A 24,230-nucleotide genomic window follows, 5' to 3' on the forward strand; every position below is an offset into this window, starting at 1 on the left:
AGAGCATTTCGGAAAAAATAGCTCTTTGTTCTTCTATAATCTTCTAAGATAAATACATCTATAAAATTCTTCACTTTTAATGGCTTTACACCGCAGGCTTCGTTGAGGAAAGAAGTCCTGATATTTTATTCTACGTTAGACAAGCGTGCAAGATGTTGGCATCTTAACCCTTGCAAGCAATAACTGCACTACACATTGCCTGGAACAACCATTCCAAGAGCCTCCCCACAACACATCTTGTTAAAGCACACGCCAATATTCTTCACTTCTTTCCTGCTACTTCGTGCCCCGAGACGCTAACGACACCGCTGTCAGATAAACGTGTCTGATCTGGACAACCAAGCAAGCAACAAGCACAGCAAGAGATATGGGAAGATGATGTGTACAGCCATTAAATCAGGTTTAGTCCGGTAAAAGTAAAAGTAAGGATGAGTCTGAGCAAAACATTCAACAAATTTTTAACGTATGTTAGATTGTAATTCAAGAAATGATGATGATCCCTCTGTTCCTCATGGTCAGAAATAAAAGGATTAGATCAGATTCAAGAAAGATGAGGAGCTACTGGAGAGAGTCCAGCGGAGGGCTACGAGGATGAGGAGGGGACTGGAGCATCTCTCCTACGAGGAGAGGCTGAGGGAGCTGGGCTTGTTCAGCCTGGAGAAGAGAAGGCCGAGAGGGGACCTAATAAATGCCTACAAATATCTGCAGGGTGGGTGTCAGGAGGATGGGGCCAGACTCTTTCCAGTGGTGCCCAGCGACAGGACAAGGGGCAATGGGCACAAACTGAAGCAGAGGAAGCTCCAGCTGAACATGAGGAAGAACTTCTTCCCTCTGAGGGTGACGGAGCCCTGGCCCAGGCTGCCCAGGGAGGCTGTGGAGTCTCCTTCTCTGGAGATATTCAAGACCCACCTGGACACGGTCCTGTGCAGCCTGCTGTGGGTGACCCTGCTTGGGCAGGGGGTTGGGCTGGGTGACCCACAGAGGTCCCTTCCAACCCCTGCCCTTCTGTGATGCTGTGAAGGCTGGAGGCATGAACTGGTCCCAGCTCCATGACCCCACTCGCACCCAGCAGTGGCACAGCCTGCCCTGCCAGCCGGGAACAGGAGACCGGCCTCAGGCAGGGCATCTGGTCACAGCAGGAAAAGAAAACGCTCCTAAATGAAAACCACCATGAACAGATGGAACTGGAAGCTGATGCTGGCAGGAACTAGATGCAGGTAGGTCCGTCCTCCTTCACTCAAATGACCGCCACTGGGAGAGGGACGGAGGAAGAGGAAGAGGAGACATAAAAAAGCAACAAAGGGTAAAAAGGTTTTCAGCAAGGCTCAGAAAAGTCATAGGGCCTAAGAAGGTGAGAATCAAAGGCTCTTCTCATTAGAATTACTGCCTCAGTTATCACCTGTCCAGCCAGAGGAGCCCCAGCAACACGATCACCTTGACAGGTGCTTTTACATCACGAAAAAAATCCAAAAAAGCTCATTTATACCTCCAAAAGAAATTAAAAGTCAAGCATTTCTTTCCAGGCTTAGACCATCAGACCCCAAGAGCACCTTTGTCCTGCACGACAGGGGACAAATTGATGACACCAAGAAAACTGAGGATTCATCTCCAGAAAAACCATCCCGATGGACTGATCCCCACAGGAGACCACAGGAGTCCTACCCCTTTGGGCTTGTAAAACCGGAGGAGAGAGATGATCAGGGAACACGGGGTGGGAACAACCCTCTCCTGGAAGGTCAACTGGGCAGCTGATCCACGGGGCGATCGCCATCTCCAGGGCTATGATCTATTACACCCCATTATTTTATTTCACTGAACTGCATGCCCTCGCCAACCGATGCTGCTCCTTTTTTAATCCAATCTCCTCGAGCTCAGTCTAAGTAAATCTCTGTCAGGCACTAAAAAACGAAAGCAAAACCTTTCTCCTAAATGAAATTTGCTAATTAAAGCCACGTTTCTACGCAGCACAAGGACAGGCAGAGCAGGGAACTGCAGGGGCATGCATTCCCGCTGAGCGTTTCTCAACAGCCCGCTACTGGAAGGGGTGTTGGGAAATGCTCAGAGCATTTCTCAATGTGCTCAAAACAGCACAAAAAAAAACACCTTTGGTGCCACTCCACACCCGAATCGAAGGAGTGTTGTACGGAAAGGCAGGTCTCAAACACTATTACTGTGCAACGCTGCTTTCCTACAGGTTGATAAACTCGGGAAACTGAAAATGATAGAAGAATCACAGAATGGTAGGGGTTGGAAGGGACCTCTGTGGGTCATCCAGTCCAACCCCCTGCCCAAGCAGGGTCACCCAGAGCAGGCTGCACAGCACCGCGTCCAGGCGGGTCTGGAATATCTCCAGAGAAGGAGACTCCACAGCCTCCCTGGGCAGCCTGGGCCAGGGCTCCGGCACCCTCAGAGGGAAGAAGTTCTTCCTCATCTTCAGCTGGAGCTTCCTCTGCTTCAGTTTGTGCCCGTTGCCCCTTGTCCTGTCGCTGGGCACCACTGAGAAGAGTCTGGCCCCGTCCTCCTGACCCCCACCCTGCAGATATTTAGAAGCATTTATTAGGTCCCCTAACTTGCGGCCGTTCACGCGGATGAACAGACAGCTATTTATTTCTGTGTTAAGTACAGAGTTAATTATTCCTCCTCCTGACAGAAAGCGTACCCAAGAGCAACGCAGATGGATACACATCAAGAGATGTACGACTGGAGAGGTCCTCGGGTGCCTGCTGCTCCCCAGTCACTCGCTACGGGAATTTCAAAGTCAACAACAAAAATAAAATTAACAGCTGATGAAAGCCTTTCTGCTCGTTATTGCGTTGGTGTTCAGGTACTCAGACATTAGGTGGAATATCAGCCAAGGCACATACGTATTCAGACACAGCCTACTTCTCCACTCGTTACTGTAAAACCAGTGGAAGGCTGTGGTGGAGCTACTCCCAGTTCACACCGGTGGGGATCAGGTCGGTCTGCTGAAATGGAAAGGTACAGCGTTCAGCTGATTTTCTGTGGAAAAACCACAAGAAACGGGAAACAAAGGAAAAGTAGGGAGGATATAGAGAGTTGGAATAGAGAAATGAGTGAAAGCCAGAACCGTGTGTTAATTGAACACTGTGGGAGCTGTCAGAGACGAGCTTCTATCTGCCCTTCGCTCCGAGGCACCCCCAAGCCGCCGGACTCTCAATTATTAGAAGTAAAGCCTCTTCGAATGCGCTATTTCTAGCAAAATAAAACACCTGTTTAACTAATTTGAGTGTTTTCATTATCTTTAGATATAAGTGGCATATTTAAAGGGAAGGTTAAAAAAATATCCGATTAGTTGTAGTGTATCTAGATTATATTGTACAGATATAATAAAAAAAAAAGCACTCAGCCTTCTTCTCTTCTAGCCTTTTGGGCCCCCTTTCCGTCTCATTCCTCACCCAACAGGCTATGATAACTGGCTCCAAGTAATCCAGAGCCTCTTTACTCCTTCTGCCCATTCACAATTTGCTATTTTCAGTAACAGGGCAGAAGATGGCTGCCCTGTTTCTCCTGGCACTGGAAGTCAGTCGAGGCGTATCATGCAGAGCTGCTTCTTCTACCCAAAACCACTCGGCACCCAGCGATAACCGTGACAACCAAGAGCAGCCAGTCACCAAAAGGAGCCGGTTACTTCTTCCCAAATTTTCCCTGGAGTGGATATTCAAGCTCAAAGCGTTCCAATATTCAATGGTCTACTAAGGATTGAAGCAACGCAGGCAGGAGCATCTCGCCTTCTTCCCTAAGTTGAGGTTACTCCCAACGAAGCAGAAGCACCACCTACAGCTCTTGGGTCCTGCAGCGGGAGACCCCACCGCAGCTCCCCAGGGAAAAGCAGAGCAGCTCCGTGCACGAGGCTCCTCGAGCAGCCACCTCAGCTCCACGAGACCAAAGCTGGGACAGACACACAGAGGAATTATGGATGTAAAGCCAAGCCCGCTGCACACCAGCAGCCACACGGAACAGAAACCCTTCCCAGAGCTTTTCAGCTTATACAGCGAAAGCAATAACCATGAACAAGGTTGAAAATGGCCATTTAAAGAAAAATAAATAAATGTGATGACCTCAAAAGGCTAACTACCTCACTAGATATTGACTGGATGTTTTATTTGGATTTTCTTTGGTTCCTTAGGTCCCTGCACTCCCATTTACATCAGGGAAAGCAGCTGCAACTTCTGCACAAGACAGCGGAATAAACCGGGACCAAAACAGAGCGGCACGTAAAGAGTCAACTATTTACCTGATTTCCTGATAATTCCTTTCACATCTCAGCTGTGGTTTTAAATACAAATGTGCTAATGAGCTTTAACAGCATGACAGCACTTATGCTTGTGCACGAGTGGTGCGTGTGGACCCTATAAATACAGCAAAGGAACATGAAGCAGCGACAGCACGGAGCAAGCGCTCAGGAATCGCCCGTTCCATTAAGCAACAAACTATTAAGCACTACAGGTCATGGACGGATGTAAAAAGCTGTCCCACAGGCATATATTCTTATGGCATGCAGCAAAAAGAAAAGAAAAAAATGTAATTCAGCTATCTAGTTCTTAAATCCTGAGCTTAACCAGCTCCTGGTAGAGTCCTAAGTGATGCTCTGCGCACCATCACACACTGCACGCGCTGTCTGTACGTGGATAAAATGCAAACAGAAAAAGGCGTATCAGAGAAATAAAGATCTGTTGGCCAAGAGTTCATAAACGTCCAGCTACTCTGCTGAATTCACCGGCAAGGGGTGCTACTTGTAATCGAAGTTTTCCAGCTATAACACCCCTTCTACAGAGTTACTAACATGTGCTTTATTTTTTCTTTTGCCACTTATCAAGAAAATCATACTTTCAAGTTCCAAAATTAGGCTGGGAGGGAAGTGGAGTTTGTTTTCCTTTTCTTCACTACTTTTATTATGATTTATGAATTCACATTAAATAGTCTAGAATCTCCTGTGATGAGGAATCAAAAAAGGTAGGAATAAAAAAAAGAAATGAAGTCAGAATCCGCTGATTTTAGTTGTTAAAAATTAAGTTATACCCTCCAAACAATTAATTTCTGAACGTAATTTTCTTCCTTCTTTAGAAAGAAAGTGACCAGCTTGCTAGGGAACCAGAAAGTTCCCTAGAACCAGGGAATAAGAAATATGGAACACTTTAGACCACGTCTTCTTTACTCCAATATAGTATTTCCTAAATTTTCGTATAGCAGGTTTCCTGTGTTTACACCATAGTTTCTTAAAAGCCATTCCTCCTCATGCCACTCTAAATTCGAGTCATTTTCATCCTTAGTTCATTGAAATCCAAAAATACTGGTAAGGCAACAGTATCTAATATTACATTTCATCATTTCTCAGCCATCCTGCATGCACTTGAACAGATCTTTTAGAATTATCAGTGGATTTATAATATTCTGAAAAGAACCAGGAAAACAATTAAGCTGTAAAAGTCAGTGGGGATTCAAATTTCTTCACACCCCCAAGATTTTAACCTCAGGTTCAACAGCTGTCCTAGCAACTCGCCTGCTGCTGCTTGAAGCCTGGCAGTGCTGCTACAGCAACACAGCCTAAGGTGCAACCACCACAAACACAGGGCTGCAATTTTGAAGTCCAGTTACCTTGCCTCTCGGGAAGCTGCTGGTGTTCTGCCCAGACAGGTACACAGCAGAGATTTGATTCTCGACAGCACCATTATAACACACCTTGGATTTTCTTTATTTTTCTCATACTGATGAAGCAACCTGACGTAACACCGTGGCATGAGCGGCAGTCTCACGTTCAAAGCCGAGGGACATGATGGTCTCAAACACCATCTAAAAATATCACAGAATCCTTAAGGTTGGAAAACACCTCCAAGATCATCAAGTCCAACCATCAACCCAACACCACCATGCCTGCTAAACCATGTCCCCAAGTGCCACATCTACACGGTTTTTGAACCCCTCCAGGGATGGAGACTCCACCACTGCCCTGGGCAGCCTGGTCCACTGCCTGACCACTCTTTCTTTCAAGACATTTTTCCTAATATTGTGGTTGACAAGTTGACCATGGGCCAGCAGTGTGCCCTGGCTGCCAAGAAACCCAACGAGATCCTGGGGTGCATTAAGCAGAGTGTGGCCAGCAGGTTGAGAGAGGTTCTCCCCCTCTACTCAGCCCTAGTGAGGCCCCATCTGGAGTGCTGTGTCCAGTGCTGGGCTCCCCACTTCAAGAAAGATGAGGAGCTACTGGAGAGAGTCCAGCGGAGGGCTACGAGGATGGTGAGGGGACTGGAGCATCTCTCCTACGAGGAGAGGCTGAGGGAGCTGGGCTTGTTCAGCCTGGAGAAGAGAAGGCTGAGAGGGGACCTTAGAAATGTCTACAAATATCTGCAGGGTGGGTGTCAGGAGGACGGGGCCAGACTCTTTCCAGTGGTGCCCAGTGACAGGACAAGGGGCAACGGGCACAAACTGAAGCAGAGGAAGCTCCAGCTGAACAAGAGGAAGAACTTCTTCCCTCTGAGGGTGACGGAGCCCTGGCCCAGGCTGCCCAGGGAGGCTGTGGAGTCTCCTTCTCTGGAGATATTCCAGCCCCGCCTGGACGCACTCCTGTGCAGCCTGCTCTGGGTGACCCTGCTTGGGCAGGGGGTTGGACTGGGTGACCCTGCTTCAGCAGGAGGGTTGGACTGGGTGACCCACAGAGGTCCCTTCCAACCCCGACCATTCTGTGGTTTTGTGATTATCCGTTGTTTTGTTTGGGTTTTGGGGGTGTTTTTTAACAAGAAAAAAGCTGTTACAAATCAATTTCTAGTTATAAATCATCACAACCACGCACAAAAAAAATTCCTATCTCATCCCCCCCGAGAGCTGTTCTTCACCAAGAGGCTGGATGCTGAAGTACAGGAATTTCCCTATAAAGCAACCTTGGACTCCACTTTTTATCCTCCTGCGAAAGACCTATGTTTCAGAGTAAAAGTAAAGCCAGAACCTTTGAAGGACTGATGCTACAACAGTCTATAAATAGAGACAGAAGACAGGGTAGCGTGGTTTCTACCCAAAATCCTATCAATTACTAGAAACATCAATAAGTAGTCTATTAAACTTGGAGTTTTAACAAGATGCTGGAGAAGGAAGCAGCTCTGGGTTTCTCTCCAGCGCTCTCATTTCCATTTCAGCCAGGAACACTTCTACAGCTGGAGCACGTCGGGGCCGTAAGGACCCTCGAGAAGTTCTTCCAAACGGTGTATTTTCCTCGTACGCGGCAAGCTTCGTGCATAAAATTCCTGACTGATTAAAAACAGTTTTCATTTGCTATGTTTTCTTTATTGAAAGCAGTGAAAGAATAAGGGAAAGGGCTTTAAAAGGGCAATATACTTTCAGTACCCCCGAGCAGTCTGTTCCGCGCGGAGCTGCCTGCTACCTTTTAGCGGTGACTGCTTTATTGACTGCTAATGCTACGAAATGCGTGGTGAAATCACGTTCAGAGCATTTACAGCGAGAAAGATATACACCCCTTATGCACTACCAGTGGTTTGGCAATTTTAACCTCCAAAGACGTAAATGGTGATGTATTCCATGTTGCCAAACAGCACAGTAAGTACTTAAAACACTGTGAACAGACCTAGAGTTTAAAAGTGACGTTACCCAAGATGAGACTGTAATTCAGTGGATGAATCTCTTCCTGCCTGAAATATAAAAGCTCATGATCCTTCCTTTAAGATCTTGCAAGAATGAAATCTCCGAGAAATGGGAGAAATGAGGATATGTACCCTTGACACGATCACAACCTTCCACTCCCCGGGACGGTGCAATCGCACGTGCCAGCATCAGGCTGTCCAGAATAAGTCTGAAGAGGAGGAAGAACTTCTTCCCTCTGAGGGTGACGGAGCCCTGGCCCAGGCTGCCCAGGGAGGCTGTGGAGTCTCCTTCTCTGGAGATATTCCAGAACCACCTGGACGCGGTGCTGTGCAGCCTGCTCTGGGTGACCCTGCTTGGGCAGGGGGTTGGGCTGGGTGACCCACAGAGGTCCCTGCCAACCCCGACCATTCTGTGATTCTGCAAAGTCTTCTTAGCAGCAACACGTTGTACACCACACAACAGATCAGAAAGAGTTAGAATATTAAATATAGCTTCACCCTATCCCAATCCTTATCTCTGTAAAAGGCAGCTTTTTTGAACATCGGAGGTTTATTTGCTTTGCCAAGCAATGATTAACACAACACGCTGGAGTGCGAGACCTTCATTTCTCCTCTTGCCCTCTTTGCCTTACTCTGTCGTGTTTCCATCTGCCAGTGCCTTAAGTCAATGATGTTCTGCCAACATTGCGCAGTCACTCCCTTAAAAAAAATAAAAACACAAAAATTCTGCTCACTCAGGAACACATGTCCTTCAGAGAGCAAAATACCATTTTTGCTCAAAGAGCTCGTTGCCAATTTTAAATGCCTTATATTCCACCTTAGAATATTCACCGATTTCACACAACCAGAATTAAAAAATACAAAGCGGAATCACCAAGGTCAGAAGGCCCCTACAGTGACCGTCCAAGGCCAGCGTCCCACAGCAAGCAGCAGCAGCCACCAGCAGGTCATGGCGGGTTGTGTCCAACCAGGTCTTGAAGTCCGAGGCCAGCGTCCCACAGCAAGTAGCGGAGCTACCAGCAGGTCGTGGTGGGTTGTGTCCAACCACGTCTTGAAGTCCAAGGCCAGTGCCCCACAGCAAGCAGTGGCAGCTACCAGCAGGTCGTGGCGGGTTGTGTCCAACCACGTCTTGAAGTCTGAGGCCAGCATCCCGCAGCAAGCAGCGGCAGCTACCAGCAGGTAGTGGCAGGTCATATCCAACCAGGTTTTGAAGTCCAAGGCCAGAGCCCCACAGCAAGCAGCGGAGCTACCAGCAGGTTGCGGTGCGTTGTATCCAACCAGGTCTTGAACATCACCGAGCTGGAGACTCCACAGCATGCCTGGGCAACCACTTTCCCTGTGTGATCACGTTTGTAGGAAAAAATACTTCTGCTTAAACAAATATCCAGTACTACAATTCATGCACATCGCCTCTTCTCCTTCTCGGTGTCTTTCCAATCAAGAAATCTTTATCAGTTCTTCCAGTTTCAGCGAAATTTTTCGTGAGCAGAGGAAGGCCCTCCACCTCCAACTTCCCACCACCGCTGCAGGGATAGGAGATCAGAGCCTAACACGCACAGCACAGCCCTTCCCACGAAAAGCTCAAAATTACAGAGCTGGGCACAGCACGACGGGGAATACTCACATATGTGCACTCACTCACAAAGAATAATTGGAGTGATTTTATTAGTTAGTGGTTGCCAACAACCAAGATCAAGGCCAAATAACAACTTGAACTGGCAAAAAGCCCTACTTGGCAAAGCACAGCTCTGCAGGTTCGCTCCGAGGGTGACTTGCTAACAGAACGACCAATTTCTTTCCATCTGTGGGGCTCTCTCCATCACTTTGGGCAGGAATCATAGCCCAGCAGGTACATACGCTGCTGAGGACAGGTGGCTCAATGACCAGCGATTCAGACAGAAAAGTGGTGGGGAGGAGGCAGATTAGGAAAGAGCCAAGACTCTTATTGCCTTTTTTAATCGGTTATCATAAGAAAGCATGCCTTTTCTAGCTAGTAGAGGAGAGCTCAGAAGGCAGAAGTGAAGTTTAGATTAGATATAAGGAAGAAATTCTTCACCATGAGGGTGGTGAGGCCCTGGCCCAGGTTGCCCAAAGAAGCTGTGGCTGCCCCCTCCCTGGCAGTGTTCAAGGCCAGGTTGGACGGAGCTCTCACCACCCTGGGCTGGTGGAAGAGGTCCCTGCCCATAGCAGTGGGGTTGGGAAAAGGTGATCTATAAGTTCCCTTCCAACCCAAACCATTCATTTAGCCAGACTCTGTTCAGTGGTGCCCAGCGACAGGACAAGGGGCAACGGGCACAAACTGAAGCAGAGGAAGCTCCAGCTGAACAGGAGGAAGAACTTCTTCCCTCTGAGGGTGACGGAGCCCTGGCCCAGGCTGCCCAGGGAGGTTGTGGAGTCTCCTTCTCTGGAGATATTCCAGCCCCACCTGGACACGGTGCTGTGCAGCCTGCTCTGGGTGACCCTGCTTCGGCAGGGGGTTGGACTGGGTGACCCACAGAGGTCCCTTCCAACCCCGAACATTCTGTGATTCTCCACATTGCCAACACGCCTGAACAAACTCATCACTCACCTGTGCACTAAAGGCCAGAAGCGGCAATCTTCTCCCGAGCATAAAAGAGTATTTTATCCTCTCTTCCCAAGGTTACTAAGTTACTCTCAAGCTGCTCAACCCATGTCAGGTCAAGAATATTCTTCACCAGGTCTAAGTCAGAGCAATCAGCAACACACAGTAGCTCCATCCACACCAAGAGCAGAAACAATAAGCATCCCCTTTGAATTGGCAGAATTCTTAAATAACGATCGTAATCAAAATTATTTGCAACTCCAACGTGTTCTATTTGGTATTAGTTACTAAGTAGCTCTCAACTGAAGCATTTCCAACCATTTTTACCCCCAGTAATAAGAAGATTTAGGACTTACAACATCCTTCTACAGATCAACTAAGCAGCAAAATGAACCCTTCAAAGCTCCAGGTACCCATCTTTTACAAATCTATTTGTTACATCCACGAAGCCATGTGTCTTCTCAGATACATCGGTAACCAACTTTTGTTCCTTCTGCCATATACCTGCACCAGCCCTCCAAAGAAAACACAAAGAGGCTGCCAATTCCAGCAAGCTGCATCAGTTCGTCTACGAAAGTTCCTAAAAACCATAAAAATTTGTACATTCAGTGCCCTACAGAAGTTTCGCGTGTTTGGGGACCTTCATTTCTTCCAAAAAGCAGTTAATTTCCAACTTCAGAGGTTTCATTTATTTTGCAGACAATAAAGATGCAGCAAATAACTCACAGCAATGAAGAGGCGATGAGACATATTTAAACACCACTAATACCTTATCAGAAATAAATTGCTGTTGCAGAAGTGTCATACCCAGCTTTGCTTCTTTTGAAGAAGGAAAGAAGAAAACCCACGGCACTCAAAGGGCTTTTATGTAAATTTTTGCCTCTTTTTTTTTTTAAAAAAAAAAAAAGGCACCTTCTCACCAATAGTGTTTGCAGCAATCCAAAAAGAAAAAACGTTTCTGCCTACCTGCTACCATGACCTTGGCTGTCCGACTGATGATAGCTCCAACACCTTCTAGAGATGCTTCGCACTGGTAGAGCCCTTCATCCGGCTTGTGGTGCCTGGAGTGGACTATGTTTTGTATCAAGAGCGAGCCGTTGGCCAACTGCTGCCTCCTTTCATCGACCGCCAGGTTTAAGAAGACCGCATCTTTCTTCCATTTAATAACTGGGGCTCCTTGATCCGATTCGGCTACGCAGTTCAACAACACGTTGCTTCCGCGCATGGTGACAGCATCCGAAGGCTCGGTCAAGAACCTCAGCGATGTGAAAGTCTTAATCCGTGAACCTGGAACAGCAAAACCATAAGAAGCACAGAGTAAATATTGGTTATGTGTTTCTACCCACAGAGGTCCCTGCCAACCCCTGCCATGCTGGGATTCTGGGCTGTGTGAAAGCATAAACAACTACTTGGCATTTTCTTTATGGAAATCCATTTTATTGTTAAGTACTTGGGTTGGACTAGATGACCTACAGAGGTCCCTTCCAACCCCGAACATTCTGTGATTCTGTGATTAAGTGAAACAGCCAGGTAGCAGAATTTCCTTCAAAGTGCATAAATGAAAAAGTTACGGCTTCAAAAAATTAATCAAGTTGAGCAAAGGAGAAAGCAAGAGTTGGAAGCCTCAACTGCGGAGCATTTCAGGCACGATGACAACAGCACCACAAGACCTCCGAATAAAACTCATTGTCCAGTAACATCAAGAACAGTCAAATCCCAATTTGCTTGTCATCTGTCTTCACGCTCCGATTCCAGTTACTGCAGGAAGCATCTCAGAATCGGGCCCAAACGCTCTACGCTGGAACACAGCACTTTTGCTATACACCACAAAAACCACATAATAGTATAAAGATCTATTGACAACGCGTGAAAGAGTAGTTATTTTGAAACCATGTGTTGCTTCCCCTTCTCCCAAAGGCAACTGTGCTCCGCCTGTAAATCACAGCTTCTCGTTGGGCAACTTATTTATGGCACCGACGCTTACAGCACAGTTAACCCAGCTGTTTATGACAGCATGTTAATGATTTTATGGGGCTATTATCACAAGTAAATAATCCATTTCTGCAGAAGAAACGGGGTTATGACAGCTTCCAGTGCAGCAAATGTAGAAGTTAGAGAAGTTAAACAAAGATGAACTTTCTTCTCGCGCAATTACCCTTCCAGTTCAGCTGCAATTTCAGCCATTCAGACCCTTTGCAAAAGGCGTATTTAACCCCAATTGCTGCACTGCAAAGCACCTAACAGCTTGAATAACCTGGAGAGCTTTGAGAACACGAGGAAAATTCAAATCTTCCTGCAAGTGTTATTCCTGGAGATAGAAGTAATGATGACTTCTTCAAAATGAAAGAAAACGACTGCGTGTTTTCACAAGAGGTTACCTGGAAGGATAAGAATCTAATGGTCACCTTTTTGTAAAATGTGCTGAAGGAGAAAAGTAGGAAAGAATTTAAAAATCCCATGAGTATGCATTTGCATATTTGACCTATTAGCTCAGTTTGGGAAGGCCAGCTGCAGGGTTACACCTCAACGCAGGGCAGTCCGGAGAGCTCTCCCAACCACATCATCTTCTTGCGCCCTTGGCTTCCACAGCATCACAGAATGGTCGGGGTTGGAAGGGACCTCTGTGGGTCACCCAGTCCAACCCTCCTGCCGAAGCAGGGTCACCCACAGCAGGCTGCACAGGACCTGTCCTGTCTCTGGGCACCACTGGAAAGAGTTTGGCCCCATCCTCCTGACACCCACCCTGCAGATATTTATAAGCATTTCTAAGGTCCCCTCTCAGCCTTCTCTTCTGCAGGCTGAACAAGCCCAGCTCCCTCAGCCTCTCCTCATAGGGGAGATGCTCCAGTCCCCTCACCATCCTCGCAGCCCTCCGCTGGACTCTCTCCAGTAGCTCCTCATCTTTCTTGAAGTGGGGAGCCCAGCACTGGACACTGGACTCCAGATGGGGCCTCACTAGGGCAGTGTAGAGGGGAAGGAGAACCTCCCTCGTCCTGCTGGCCACACTCCTCCTAATGCACCCCAGAATGCCATTGGCCTTCCACAAAATTTTTCTCCCGAATTTCTACTTCAAGCAGCAAACACTAAACCTGATTCCTCTAGACCAGGCTGTAAGAAACAATTCACCACATCTAAGACATCAACTTATTTCAACACCAAAAAACTCAAGTAACTCCACGATACAACCCAGGATAAACAAACTCAGCCTTCCTCGAATTAAGGGAGAAACAAATCCCAGACTCAGACCAGCCCACACAACGCTCCATTCTACACGCATAAAACTAAGGACTGTCACCAGAAGAAACAAGACATCTACGTATCGAATGCAGAAAAGTTTTAAACGTGACTTACAATGAGAAACCAAGTTCTGCTAGCACAGTTTAGGAAAAGCAGGTTGAACACGCTCTAACCCGGCCGACAAATATCAGCTGCCGTAGAGGACAAGCGGTCTTAAGATAGAGCCCAGTTTCTAGAAGACTGCTTCAACACCGTTTGTCTCAAAAAAACACATTACTGGGGGAGGCCTTTTCAGGGGGAACTTAATTTCTCCATGAATATTTCTGTATTCATTTTATATTCACTAAGGATAGTGCACACTTCTGTGTGTACAGATATACACAGCCCTTGAAACGCAACTGAGCCTATGAAAGGATTCCCAAGACAGTGTAGAAAATACAGATCAGTGCCATTTCTCCAACAACTTTTTTCAATGCCACGTTTATTTGAGGCCTAAGTCAGACATCAAGAGCATTTCCCTGGATCCTTTTTCTCCTACATAGTAGCTATCTGGTTTAAAAATGCCTGGATTTCAGCACTTGCTCAAGCCTAAGCCAACCACCACCCAAGCCACAGCTACACGCTCAAGCCTAAGCCAACCACCACCCAAGCCACTGCTACCCCAGGGTAAGCCAGCTGAGGACATGCGGCACAACAGCCCATACGTAGGCTGCTCCTATAGATCCTTTGGGTCCCTACTGCCTAAAAACCCCTTGCTCTGAGAACGAGACCATAATGAAGCAGAGCTCCAGCTTATGGAGGTCTTTCCTCCCAAGGCTTGCTCCTTCTGTACTCTCCAAAAGCAGGAGTGCTATCTCCAGAACGCTTGGTGCCTCCAACCCGACGTGGTGGAAACCCAAGGCAAAAGACCACATAGCTGCAACCAAGAAGGCAGGAGCAGCCTTTCCATCTCCAGTCCCGAGTATCAGGCTTGCAAAGCCGAGCCCAGCCAGGCAGTCATCTCTCCAGCTACCGTACTGCACAGCCTTCTAGGAGCTGGGAACATCAAGACAAGGAAAGAGTTCTTCTAGTCCTTGGGCAGCTTCTTGGCCATTGTGCATGACAGTAAGCATCTCATATCTGAAATGGCTGCACACAAGCAGAGTAGAAAACTCATTTTTAAACTGAGATGCTACACCTACAATTTCATCCTTACCGCAACAGCTCAACTGAAACAGAAGGCAAGGAGGGAAAAGGCGGCAACCAGGTAAGACAACGAAGAGATGAAGAGCTCTTCCAAAACTTGTTGTAGAACACGCTCATGTTTTCTGTTTCCAAGTTTTGGTCTCAGTAGGACGGGGGCTCTCCCATTACCTGGCATCTTCACTAATGCCCTTAATTTTTCACCTGCAGTCCCTCAAAGCTCCAAGACAGCCACCAGCTAAGGAAAGGTTATGGTCATTAACAGCCACCAAGTTGTGGACAACACACTTGCTCGCATCTACGCTCAGACCCGGGCTGATGATCCCCAGCATGGCTGGCAGAAACCAACCGACACCCATAGGGGTTAACGCTTTCTTCTATCACCTGCGTCATGGCCAGGACACCCCCGCATCTGTCCCAGGTCACCATGCCTTCCCTGGGACTGGCTTCCAGGCTCCTCACCTCTCCGAGGCTTTAAAAATCAGAACAAGAGACAGAACTGCTGTTACAGCTGGTTTCTCTGTTGCAATAAATACATTCACTTTTCACATGCATGTTCACAGCTGTCATTTGAGGTCCAGCACCCTCATATTTGGAAAAAAATATTACAAAAAAAAAAAAAAAAACCAAACCACAAGCTTCCAGGAAATTAGGAGTCCTGCAAACCAGAGGCTACCAAAACCAACGTGTCCAGGGCACCTCAGTGCTTCCTCTTCCCTCCGACTACAGCACGCTCAGATTTATGAGATCTATGGCTTCACTACCAACTCGAAGAGAAGCGTTGCGAAGATTAAATACCTCCTACGCCAAGCTACCACGTCAGCTATTCCGAGCACATCCGTGCCATCAAACAAGCCTCTAGCACTGCTTGGAGATCTGAAGCTCCGAGGTCAAGGAGAGCGCCCTTGGCAAGAGCCCATGCGTCCTTTAGCCAAATAAAGGAGGGAAAAAACCACCTTGAAGCTAAAAGACCCCATCCTTGGTCCCTTGCTGCTTTAGCAACCGAGACATTACCCTACGTGATGACCTGCTTTGTGATACAGGAATAAAACTAATGGGCTTCTCACCCTGACAGGTAACATCAGAGTAACTTCAAGGTTATCACTCTCCGGGCCCCAGACAAAATTAACATTTAAAAGATGATCTCTGATGTTCTTTTTAATCAGTCCCTCGCTTTGAATCCTCCACTTTCTGTGCCGGCTTTGTGAAATGTAATATTCTAGGGTGGGTGGGTGGGTGGGGTTTCCCCCCCCCCCTTCATGTTCTGCATCAGTTGCTTCCATTATAGAGAGGGAAGAGATGTCACAGCGGCAAAAGCATTTGACCGGGCCACCCCTGGAGCTTTCTTCTTTTTCAAATAAACATTAAGAAATCAGACTTTTGCACACAGACCACTGGAAATCTGTGAATACAGAAATACCCCCCAGTAATCGGAATTTGGGAGCGGAGCACTGTAACCGAACTAAGTCTACTGCCACAAAGTGTATTTATGGACACTCCGAGCATACATTTTCTCAGAAGATTTTTCTTTATCCCTTCATCCACAGAGCCTGCGTGAATTAGCTTAATGGCCAGGCTAATAGGTGTTTATGTACATGCTTAGGTAATGCAGAATATACAGCAAAACTTGATAGTTTTACCTGTTTGCATAAAACGCACTAATACGAAGCTTCATGTATATTAAAAAGAGAACTCTTGTTGTAATGTTTTTATTATAAGTCATGATGTGCCTTCTGGGGTGCTGAATATTTCATTTCAGCTCTGTGAAATTATGAAAATCTAGCTTCATGCCTGCATTTGACCCTCAGAGGTGGAAATAATTCCTGCTCTGAGAAGCGTACAACGCAACGCACAAGCGTGCGGTACGTGGAAACCCTGTTCATTTTTTGTATAAAAATGAACACATACTTTTTATCAGGACCAGATCCTGATGCTCCAAATCACTGAAGCTCTCAAGTGGTGCTATCACAGGATTTGGACTGGACTAAAAGTGCCTGTAACAACAACTCCATCATAACTCCTCTATATTCAACGACTTGTAAGGAACACATGGCAACTGGCTGTCTGATTTTTAAAGCTTTAGTTTCATGAAAATAAGGCATTTAGGTGATTTACCCCTAAGGGTAGTGCCTCACACTACGGTACCCCACCGCTTATATCCGGAGAGCTCAACACATCAGATCCCAAGTACTTTCCCTGGGTGCGACTGATGAGCAACGTCTAGAAAGAAGGGTTTACCAGGGGCAAGTCTGAGACTACTGAGCAGATCCATCATCATCTGACCCACGCTCAAGCCACCCCTCTAGTGCTAAACCACACTCACATTATAAAGTAAGGGAACCCCATATCCAACCAAACCAGCTGAGTTTCACGTGTCGTTCTCGCTAAAGAAACAAGGGACAACCCCTACCCAACAGATGGGATTGCCACATCACCTTACACACTCGGTGCTAAGACGCGGTCAGCCTGCGGACATCAAACAAACGCTGATGGGATGAGAGATGAGAGCACACACACACACGCAGACGCTCCTTTCCGCTACCTCTCTGACTACCAAGGTCTCGAAAAGCACTATTTATTGATTGGACCCCATATGACTCCTCTCCCACTAAAGATGTTTGGGATAGCCCACTAATCTGGAGAGCAGCTCTACAGCTGACCTAAGCTGATCTCTGACCACGGCACTCCTCAATCCCTGCCTGGAAAGTTGGGCAGAGAGGAACCTGATGAGGTTCAATAAGGGCAAAAGCAGGGTCCTGCACCTGGGGAGGAACAACCCCAGGCACCAGTACAGGCTGGGGTGGACCTGCTGGAGAGCAGCTCTGTGGAGAGGGACTGGGAGTGCTGGGGGACGACAGGGTGACCATGAGCCAGCAGCGTGCCCTGGCTGCCAAGAAGGCCAATGGGATCCTGGGGTGCATTAGGAGGAGTGTGGGCAGCAGGGCGAGGGAGGTTCTCCTTCCCCTCTACTCTGCCCTGGTGAGGTCCCATCTGCAGTGCTGTGTCCAGTGCTGGGCTCCCCAGTTCAAGAAAGATGAGGAGCTACTGGAGAGAGTCTAGCGAAGGGCTACGAGGATGGTGAGGGGACTGGAGCATCTCTCCTACGAGGAGAGGCTGAGGGAGCTGGGCTTGTTCAGCCTGGAGAAGGCTGAGAGGGGACCTTAGAAATGCCTCTAAATATCTGCAGGGTGGGGGTCAGGAGGACGGGGCCAGACTCTGTTCAGTGGTGCACAGCGACAGGACAAGGGGTAACAGGCACAAACGGAAGCAGAGGAAGCTCCAGCTGAACATGAGGAAGAACTTCTTCCCTCTGAGGGTGACGGAGCCCTGGCGCAGGCTGCCCACGGAGGCTGTGGAGTCTCCTTCTCTGGAGATATTCAAGACCTGTGCAGCCTGCTCTGGGTGACCCTATTTTGGCAGGGGGTTGGACTGGGTGACCCACAGAGCTCCCTTCCAACCCCGAACATTCTGTGATTAGTCAGATTCCTCATAACTGAGTCATCAAACACAAGGAAGAGGGCAAGCACACGACTATTTGGAGGACAATGACCAAGAAGGGCAAAAAAAAGAGACCAAGTCTTCCGGCAGCTGCCTACCATCACCCTGGTCTGGGCAGAAATGCCACATTGACTAGACTGTGTAAAACGATTTGAACAAGTACCTACACACATCCACAGTTTGCTTGCTTTGCCCATGGGCTCGGTGAAACTCAGTCTGCGGCAGCCTCTGGAAGAGACAGAGCCCATGTCCTCTGAGCAGAGACCATCTGGCCTCAGGTGAAGGCAGGCTTGCCATAAAAATTTTTACAAGTGATTCTCACTGCCTAATTTCACAGAATCACAGAATGTTCAGGGTTGGAAGGGACCTCTGTGGGTCACCCAGTCCAACCCCCTGCCGAAGCAGGGTCACCCACAGCAGGCTGCACAGCACCACGTCCAGGCGGGGCTTGAATATCTCCAGAGAAGGAGACTCCACAGCCTCCCTGGGCAGCCTGGGCCAGGGCTCCATCACCCTCAGAGGGAAGAAGTTCTTCCTCATCTTCAGCTGGAACTTCCTCTGCTTCAGTTTGTGCCCATTGCCCCTTGTCCTGTCGCTGGGCACCACTGGAAAGAGTCTGGCCCCGTCCTCCTGACACCCACCCTGCAGATATTTGTAAGCATTTCTAAGGTCCCCTCTCAGCCTTCTCTTCTCCAGGCTGAACAAGCCCAGCTCCCTCAGCCGTTTAGTCTGATGAGCTCAGCGAAGTTAGACTGATGAACAAAACCAAGGCTCCCCAACCAAGCCCTGCAGTACACATTGCTGCTTCTCCCAGCTTCGAAATTCATAGAAGTTAAAAGTTTCTGGGAAAAAGTTCAGCAGATCCAGTTACCCCTGGAATGAAATGGGACAATCGTCGCGCTTGCACGGCACAGAGGAGGTACGACACAACGGGATTTGGCTACATTAAAAAAATATGAGATCTGGTCAGCGCAGTGGGATAGAGCATCTCTTCTGCTCCAGAGCCTTCCGCAGCTCCAGGCAGCGGCCGCCGCAGACCTCGCTGCCCGAGGGAAACCCAGACAGCGCCTGGGGTGTTCGTACAGCGCAGGAGGTGCTGAACTGGATTTTCCTTTTGAGCATCCAGAGAAGACTGCGGAACGGTTATAACTGCGCTGACTTGGCAGTGCTGGCTTTTTTTCCCCCTACGCGCTTGTGCTTTTGTTTCAAGTCTTTTAATTACATTATTTCCCATTATGTGCTGGATTTCCTCAGTTTTTCTCAGTATTGCACTTGACAACTTGGACACATGAGAAAGAGATAGAGCACTGGATCTACAGGCAGCAGCACAGCATCGGTGGTACTTTCCATACTTCCCATATATTAGGTTTTATATAGTTTTCAAGATTAAAGAAATATGAAAGCGTAGCCAAACAAGCAAATTCCTGGAGAATAACAATGTCGTTAAGTGTCTGAAAGCAGTATTACCAACCAGGACGTTATCCTAATTCCGAACAATCCCCGTAAGCTTTCAGACCACGCTCAGCAGTAGAATCCAGCAGAGCAGCCGCCGTGCTAAGTTCATTTCCCCAAGGTACACAGAATCACAGACTGGCAGGGGTTGGCAGGGACCTCTGTGGGTCACCCAGCCCAACCCCCTGCCCAAGCAGGGTCACCCAGAGCAGGCTGCACAGCACCACGTCCAGGCAGGTCTGGAATATCTCCAGAGAAGGAGACTCCACAGCCTCCCTGGGCAGCCTGGGCCAGGGCTCCGTCACCCTCAGAGGGAAGAAGTTCTTCCTCATCTTCAGCTGGAGCTTCCTCTGCTTCAGTTTGTGCCAGTTGCCCCTTGTCCTGTCACTGGGCACCACTGGAAAGAGTCTGGCCCCATCCCCCTGACACCCACCCTGCAGATATTTGTAGGCATTTCTAAGGTCCCCTCTGAGCCTTCTCTTCTCCAGGCTGAACAAGCCCAGCTCCCTCAGCCTCTCCTCGTAGGGGAGATGCTCCAGTCCTCTCCTCATCCTCGTAGCCCTCCGCTGGACTCTCTCCAGTAGCTCCTCATCTTTCTTGAACTGGGGAGCCCAGCACTGGACACAGGACTCCAGATGGGGCCTCACCAGGGCAGTGTAGAGGGGAAGGAGAACCTCCCTCGACCTGCTGCCCACACTCCTCCTAATGCACTCCAGGATGCCATTGGCCTTCTTGGCAGCCAGGGCACACTGCTGGCTCATGGTCAACCTGTCGTCCCCCAGGACACCCAGGTCCCTCTCCACAGAGCTGCTCTCCAGCAGGTCCGCCCCAGCCTGTACTGATGCATGGGGTTGTTCCTCCCCAGGTGCAGGACCCTGCATTTGCCCTTGTTGAACCTCAACAGGTTCCTCTCTGCCCAACTTTCCAGCCCATCCAGGTCACGTCAAGACAGCAGTGCATCGGCCGTCTCAATGTTCTGCCCCGCAGGCGCTTTCACTTTCTGGCAGTGAAAGCAGTTACTCTCACAGCTGTTAAATGCCTACCCGAGACACACCAGAGCTCAGGTTTGCCTTGAGGAGTCAGCCGAGCGTGGCCCTACAGAACCAGGCTGAGAAGTCAAGTCCATCCTGACAGCTACTGTCCATCAAAAGCTGTCTACCAATCCCCTCTCACATCTCGGAGACCTACAGCACAACCTTCTCATCTGGCCAGTTATGAAAAAGCTGTTCCTACACGGAACCTTCGGAGCTCCAGCCCATAGATGTGCTTTGCAACCCAGACCAGCAGAAGACGATGCAGAAGAGACATCCAAGAGGTGCCCGGCTACAGATAGGGGACTCAACGAAGCAGAGCAAAGGCAGGAAGGGAATTTTGAGCGGGTAACTGTAGGGGCAAAAAATAAACTAAAATAAAATCACCAAAATTATTAGATTAGATCACCTAGATTTAAAAAATAATGCCTGGGGAAGGGATGGGGGGATTATGGCAGAGCCGTAAGGAACACCAAGCATGGGAAGGACGAGGAAATCCCCAGGGCAGCAGTGAAGGAACAGTCAAGCAGCAGCGAGAAAGAAAGAAAAGAAAAACACATCCATCCAGCACTGAATCCAAGCCAAGAAGAGAAGGGTTAAAAAGGGGACAGTCGAGTGGAATAGCAACAAGAAAAGGCCGGCAGATCCGGCCAGACGCAGGTTTTTACCAGTCATCGTGGAAAAAGTCAGACTGCAAGAGAAAAGACACGAGCCAACAGCACAGACTTCTGTGCTTAGATGAAAGGGCAAAGGAGGACAAGAGCCTGAGAGGGCAAGGATGTGGAAACGTATGTAAAGGAGAAAGAAGGCAGGTGAGAGAAAGAATAAAGAGGAGGATGGAAAGATAATGAAGAGCGAGAGATGCCGCGTTGAAACATCAAAAGAACGCACCGGTTGCTGAAAAAGGAAATCCCTTGCATGACCTCTACGTTGGCAGAAGGAGCAAAAAAAAATTTGATTTTTTTTTTTTTTTGAGATGGTGATACATTTAGGAAAAAAAAAAAAAAAGAGCAGAGGAAGAAGCAAGAGTGAAGGGGGTGGAAAAAAAAAAACAACAGATTCCACGAAGGAGAACTCCGTGCTCAATTTCAGAGCATCTTAGCCGAGCAGAGCCTATAGCAGGAACAGCGCTGCTCAAACGCGCGCCGCGGCGCTCGGAACGGAGCCGCTTCTCGGCAAGACAAAACATTTAGACAGGGGGTTTTTTTGTTTTCCTATTTGTTCATTCCTTAAAAGCATTCCTCCCTCCTTGCAGGCCATTTAGTAAGGCAATAAATTAATTTGTACTTTGGAGTGAACTCTCTAATCCTTTTTGTTCTCCCCCCCTCTCCATCACATGCATATGACTGCATTTGCATGTGTTAGCATAACGAGGCATTAATTACGCAGCATTTTGGACAGGACAAGCACACAGCTTCAATCAATCTCAGTAACTGGTGAAAACCAGGAAGGTGAAAACCACCAGCCCAGCTTATCGGGACAACGTAACAGACACCGACGCACCAACAGCGCCCGTCGCGGGGGCGATGTAACCCCAGCACCCGCAACCCAAAACCACTCGGAAAACGACAAAGAAAGTAATAAATCCCCACGATGTTAATGATACACAGACAAATCGTCCCCTCCTGGTTCTGCGAGAAACCAGAGCTGTGTTTGCACCGAAGGACGAGCGGGACTGCTCTGGCACACCCGACCCGGGGGGGGTGGGTTATCTCCTTCCACATATTGGGCGACCCAGGGCCCCCCAGCCACCAAGACCCCACACGAGCATCTCCTCACACGTAGCCACCACCCACACACGTGCATAAAGCAAAGCAGCACCCAAGGTGGGGCAGCAGGAGGTCGGCTGTGCCCTCCTCCTATTTAAATAAAGATATTGTACGCACAGTAATATCCTCTCTACTCCCATTTACGAAATGGAGAAGAGAGTTTCTCGTTCAATCCTTGAAATTAAAGCTCCCCCATTTCTCTTTAGTGAAAGGCTTCTGGGAACACCAGACCGGTGGTCATTAAGGAGACAAACTGCAGCGCCGCGATAACGTACGCGAACGTTAACGAAACGAATGGGGAGCGCAGCGCAGACGCAGAGCCCTTCCCTCCTCGCACAACGCCAGCAAAGCTGCTGGACTGTGTGCCCGGAATGCTTCATTTCAGCTTTTGAAAAACCCACAAGAATGAAGATTAAAAAAAAAAAAAGGCTAATCGGAGCATAATCTGAGTCATAAAACACCCAACAGCAATTGAGACCGCTGTTGTGAGGGATAACCAATGAATACCAAACCGTTCTCCCATCACGCTCCCTTAATGCATCAGGTTTTCCAGCAGAAAAAAAAGCCTACTCCATTTCATCATAAATCACAGTTTCCTTGTTTTACTTTAATTCCATGTCTCTCAACTGCAGGAACAGAAAAATTGAGGGGCTAGACGAGATGACCTCCCGAGTCCCTTCCAACCTAAACTATTAGTTTAACAAAAAAAAGACAAAAAAGCCAACACGCCGCCCCCGACTCCAGGAATAATCCAGACCCTTGGAAAAAACTTGAATTACAAAAAAAAAAAAATCACTAGCTAGAAAATAAACATCTCCTCTGGGGGTTTGTCACATACCACAAGCCCCAGGACAATGGAGCTGTCTCTGGTTGAGCACCTTATAATTTAAGCACACCCCAACATCTCTTACTTTCCATTCTTCCAACAGCACCAGAGGCACAATTTTTGTTTCACCGGGTAAGCGTAACGACCAAAAGTTGAGTCCTGCATGTTTTAGAGATCAAGCCCAATATACCATGGGTTAGATGTTGACTTGGACAGTGGTGTTGAATTAATTTACATCCACCAAGTATCTGAGCCTATATTCTGAAGCCTTGCGTCGCGACATGATGGAGCGCTTTTCCTGAAAACCACAAAAGAAAGAGGACCAGCTTTTGTGGCAGATCAATATTCAGAAGCCATTCATAAAGATCCAGTGAAAAATGTATTAAACACCATTGTACTTCAAAATGTCTTCAAAGCCCAAGCCTCATTCTCTGCCACCTCCAAATACTAATGAATTCTTTCCTAACAAGGAGAAAACAGAAGGAAAAAAAAAAACACCACACCAAAGAAAAAGGAATCAGCTCAGCAAATTTTGATCACTGAGCACAGAAAAGAGCAGAACTCATCTGCCTCAGCTTTGGTGGCTGCTCAACTCAGGCCTCCAGCTTGGACCTGGGAAGGGGATCAGCAATCCCAAACAATTATTTTGCGATCCAGCAGCCACCTCTCCTTGTTAGAAGCTTATTTTACTCAAAACTTCACTACTACGGGGGAAAAAGAAACCATTTCTGCCCAGGAACTGAAATACCTTGAAGGAGCCCTCCAGCATTCCCACTTCAAAACACGCTAGAACAGTGGATTCGCGTGTACAGGGCTAGCTACAACATTTATTTTCATACTCTTGCAAAGTTTCTGATCAAATTGTAGGAAAGGATCTAGCTTTTATTCGGTGTTTTGTTCCTGCTCACTCCCTGAACATACGCTGTATTTCAACGTTACCAAAGAATACGAAGGAAATCCCCAGGTAAGGTTTGCCACTCCCTCTCCTCCTTGGTATACATGTCTCCTGATGAAGAGTCATAACTTCACTCCAAGTACATTTTCTCCTCCTTATTCTGCTCT

At 48.0% G+C, this 24,230-nt stretch overlaps 1 protein-coding gene across 1 annotated transcript in view; it reads right to left on the reverse strand.

The window, feature by feature from the left end:
• Positions 1-24,230, reverse strand: part of LOC142365643 (netrin receptor DCC) — a 678,995-nt gene that overhangs the window by 423,813 nt on the left and 230,952 nt on the right. The window contains exon 2 of the mRNA XM_075446652.1: positions 11,140-11,460. Within this exon, the coding sequence (XP_075302767.1) occupies positions 11,140-11,460 (321 nt within the window). The remainder of the gene's footprint in view (positions 1-11,139; positions 11,461-24,230) is intronic.

This window comes from Opisthocomus hoazin, chromosome W, assembly GCF_030867145.1.
Source record: "Opisthocomus hoazin isolate bOpiHoa1 chromosome W, bOpiHoa1.hap1, whole genome shotgun sequence".
NCBI classification, from domain to species: Eukaryota; Metazoa; Chordata; class Aves; order Opisthocomiformes; family Opisthocomidae; genus Opisthocomus; species Opisthocomus hoazin.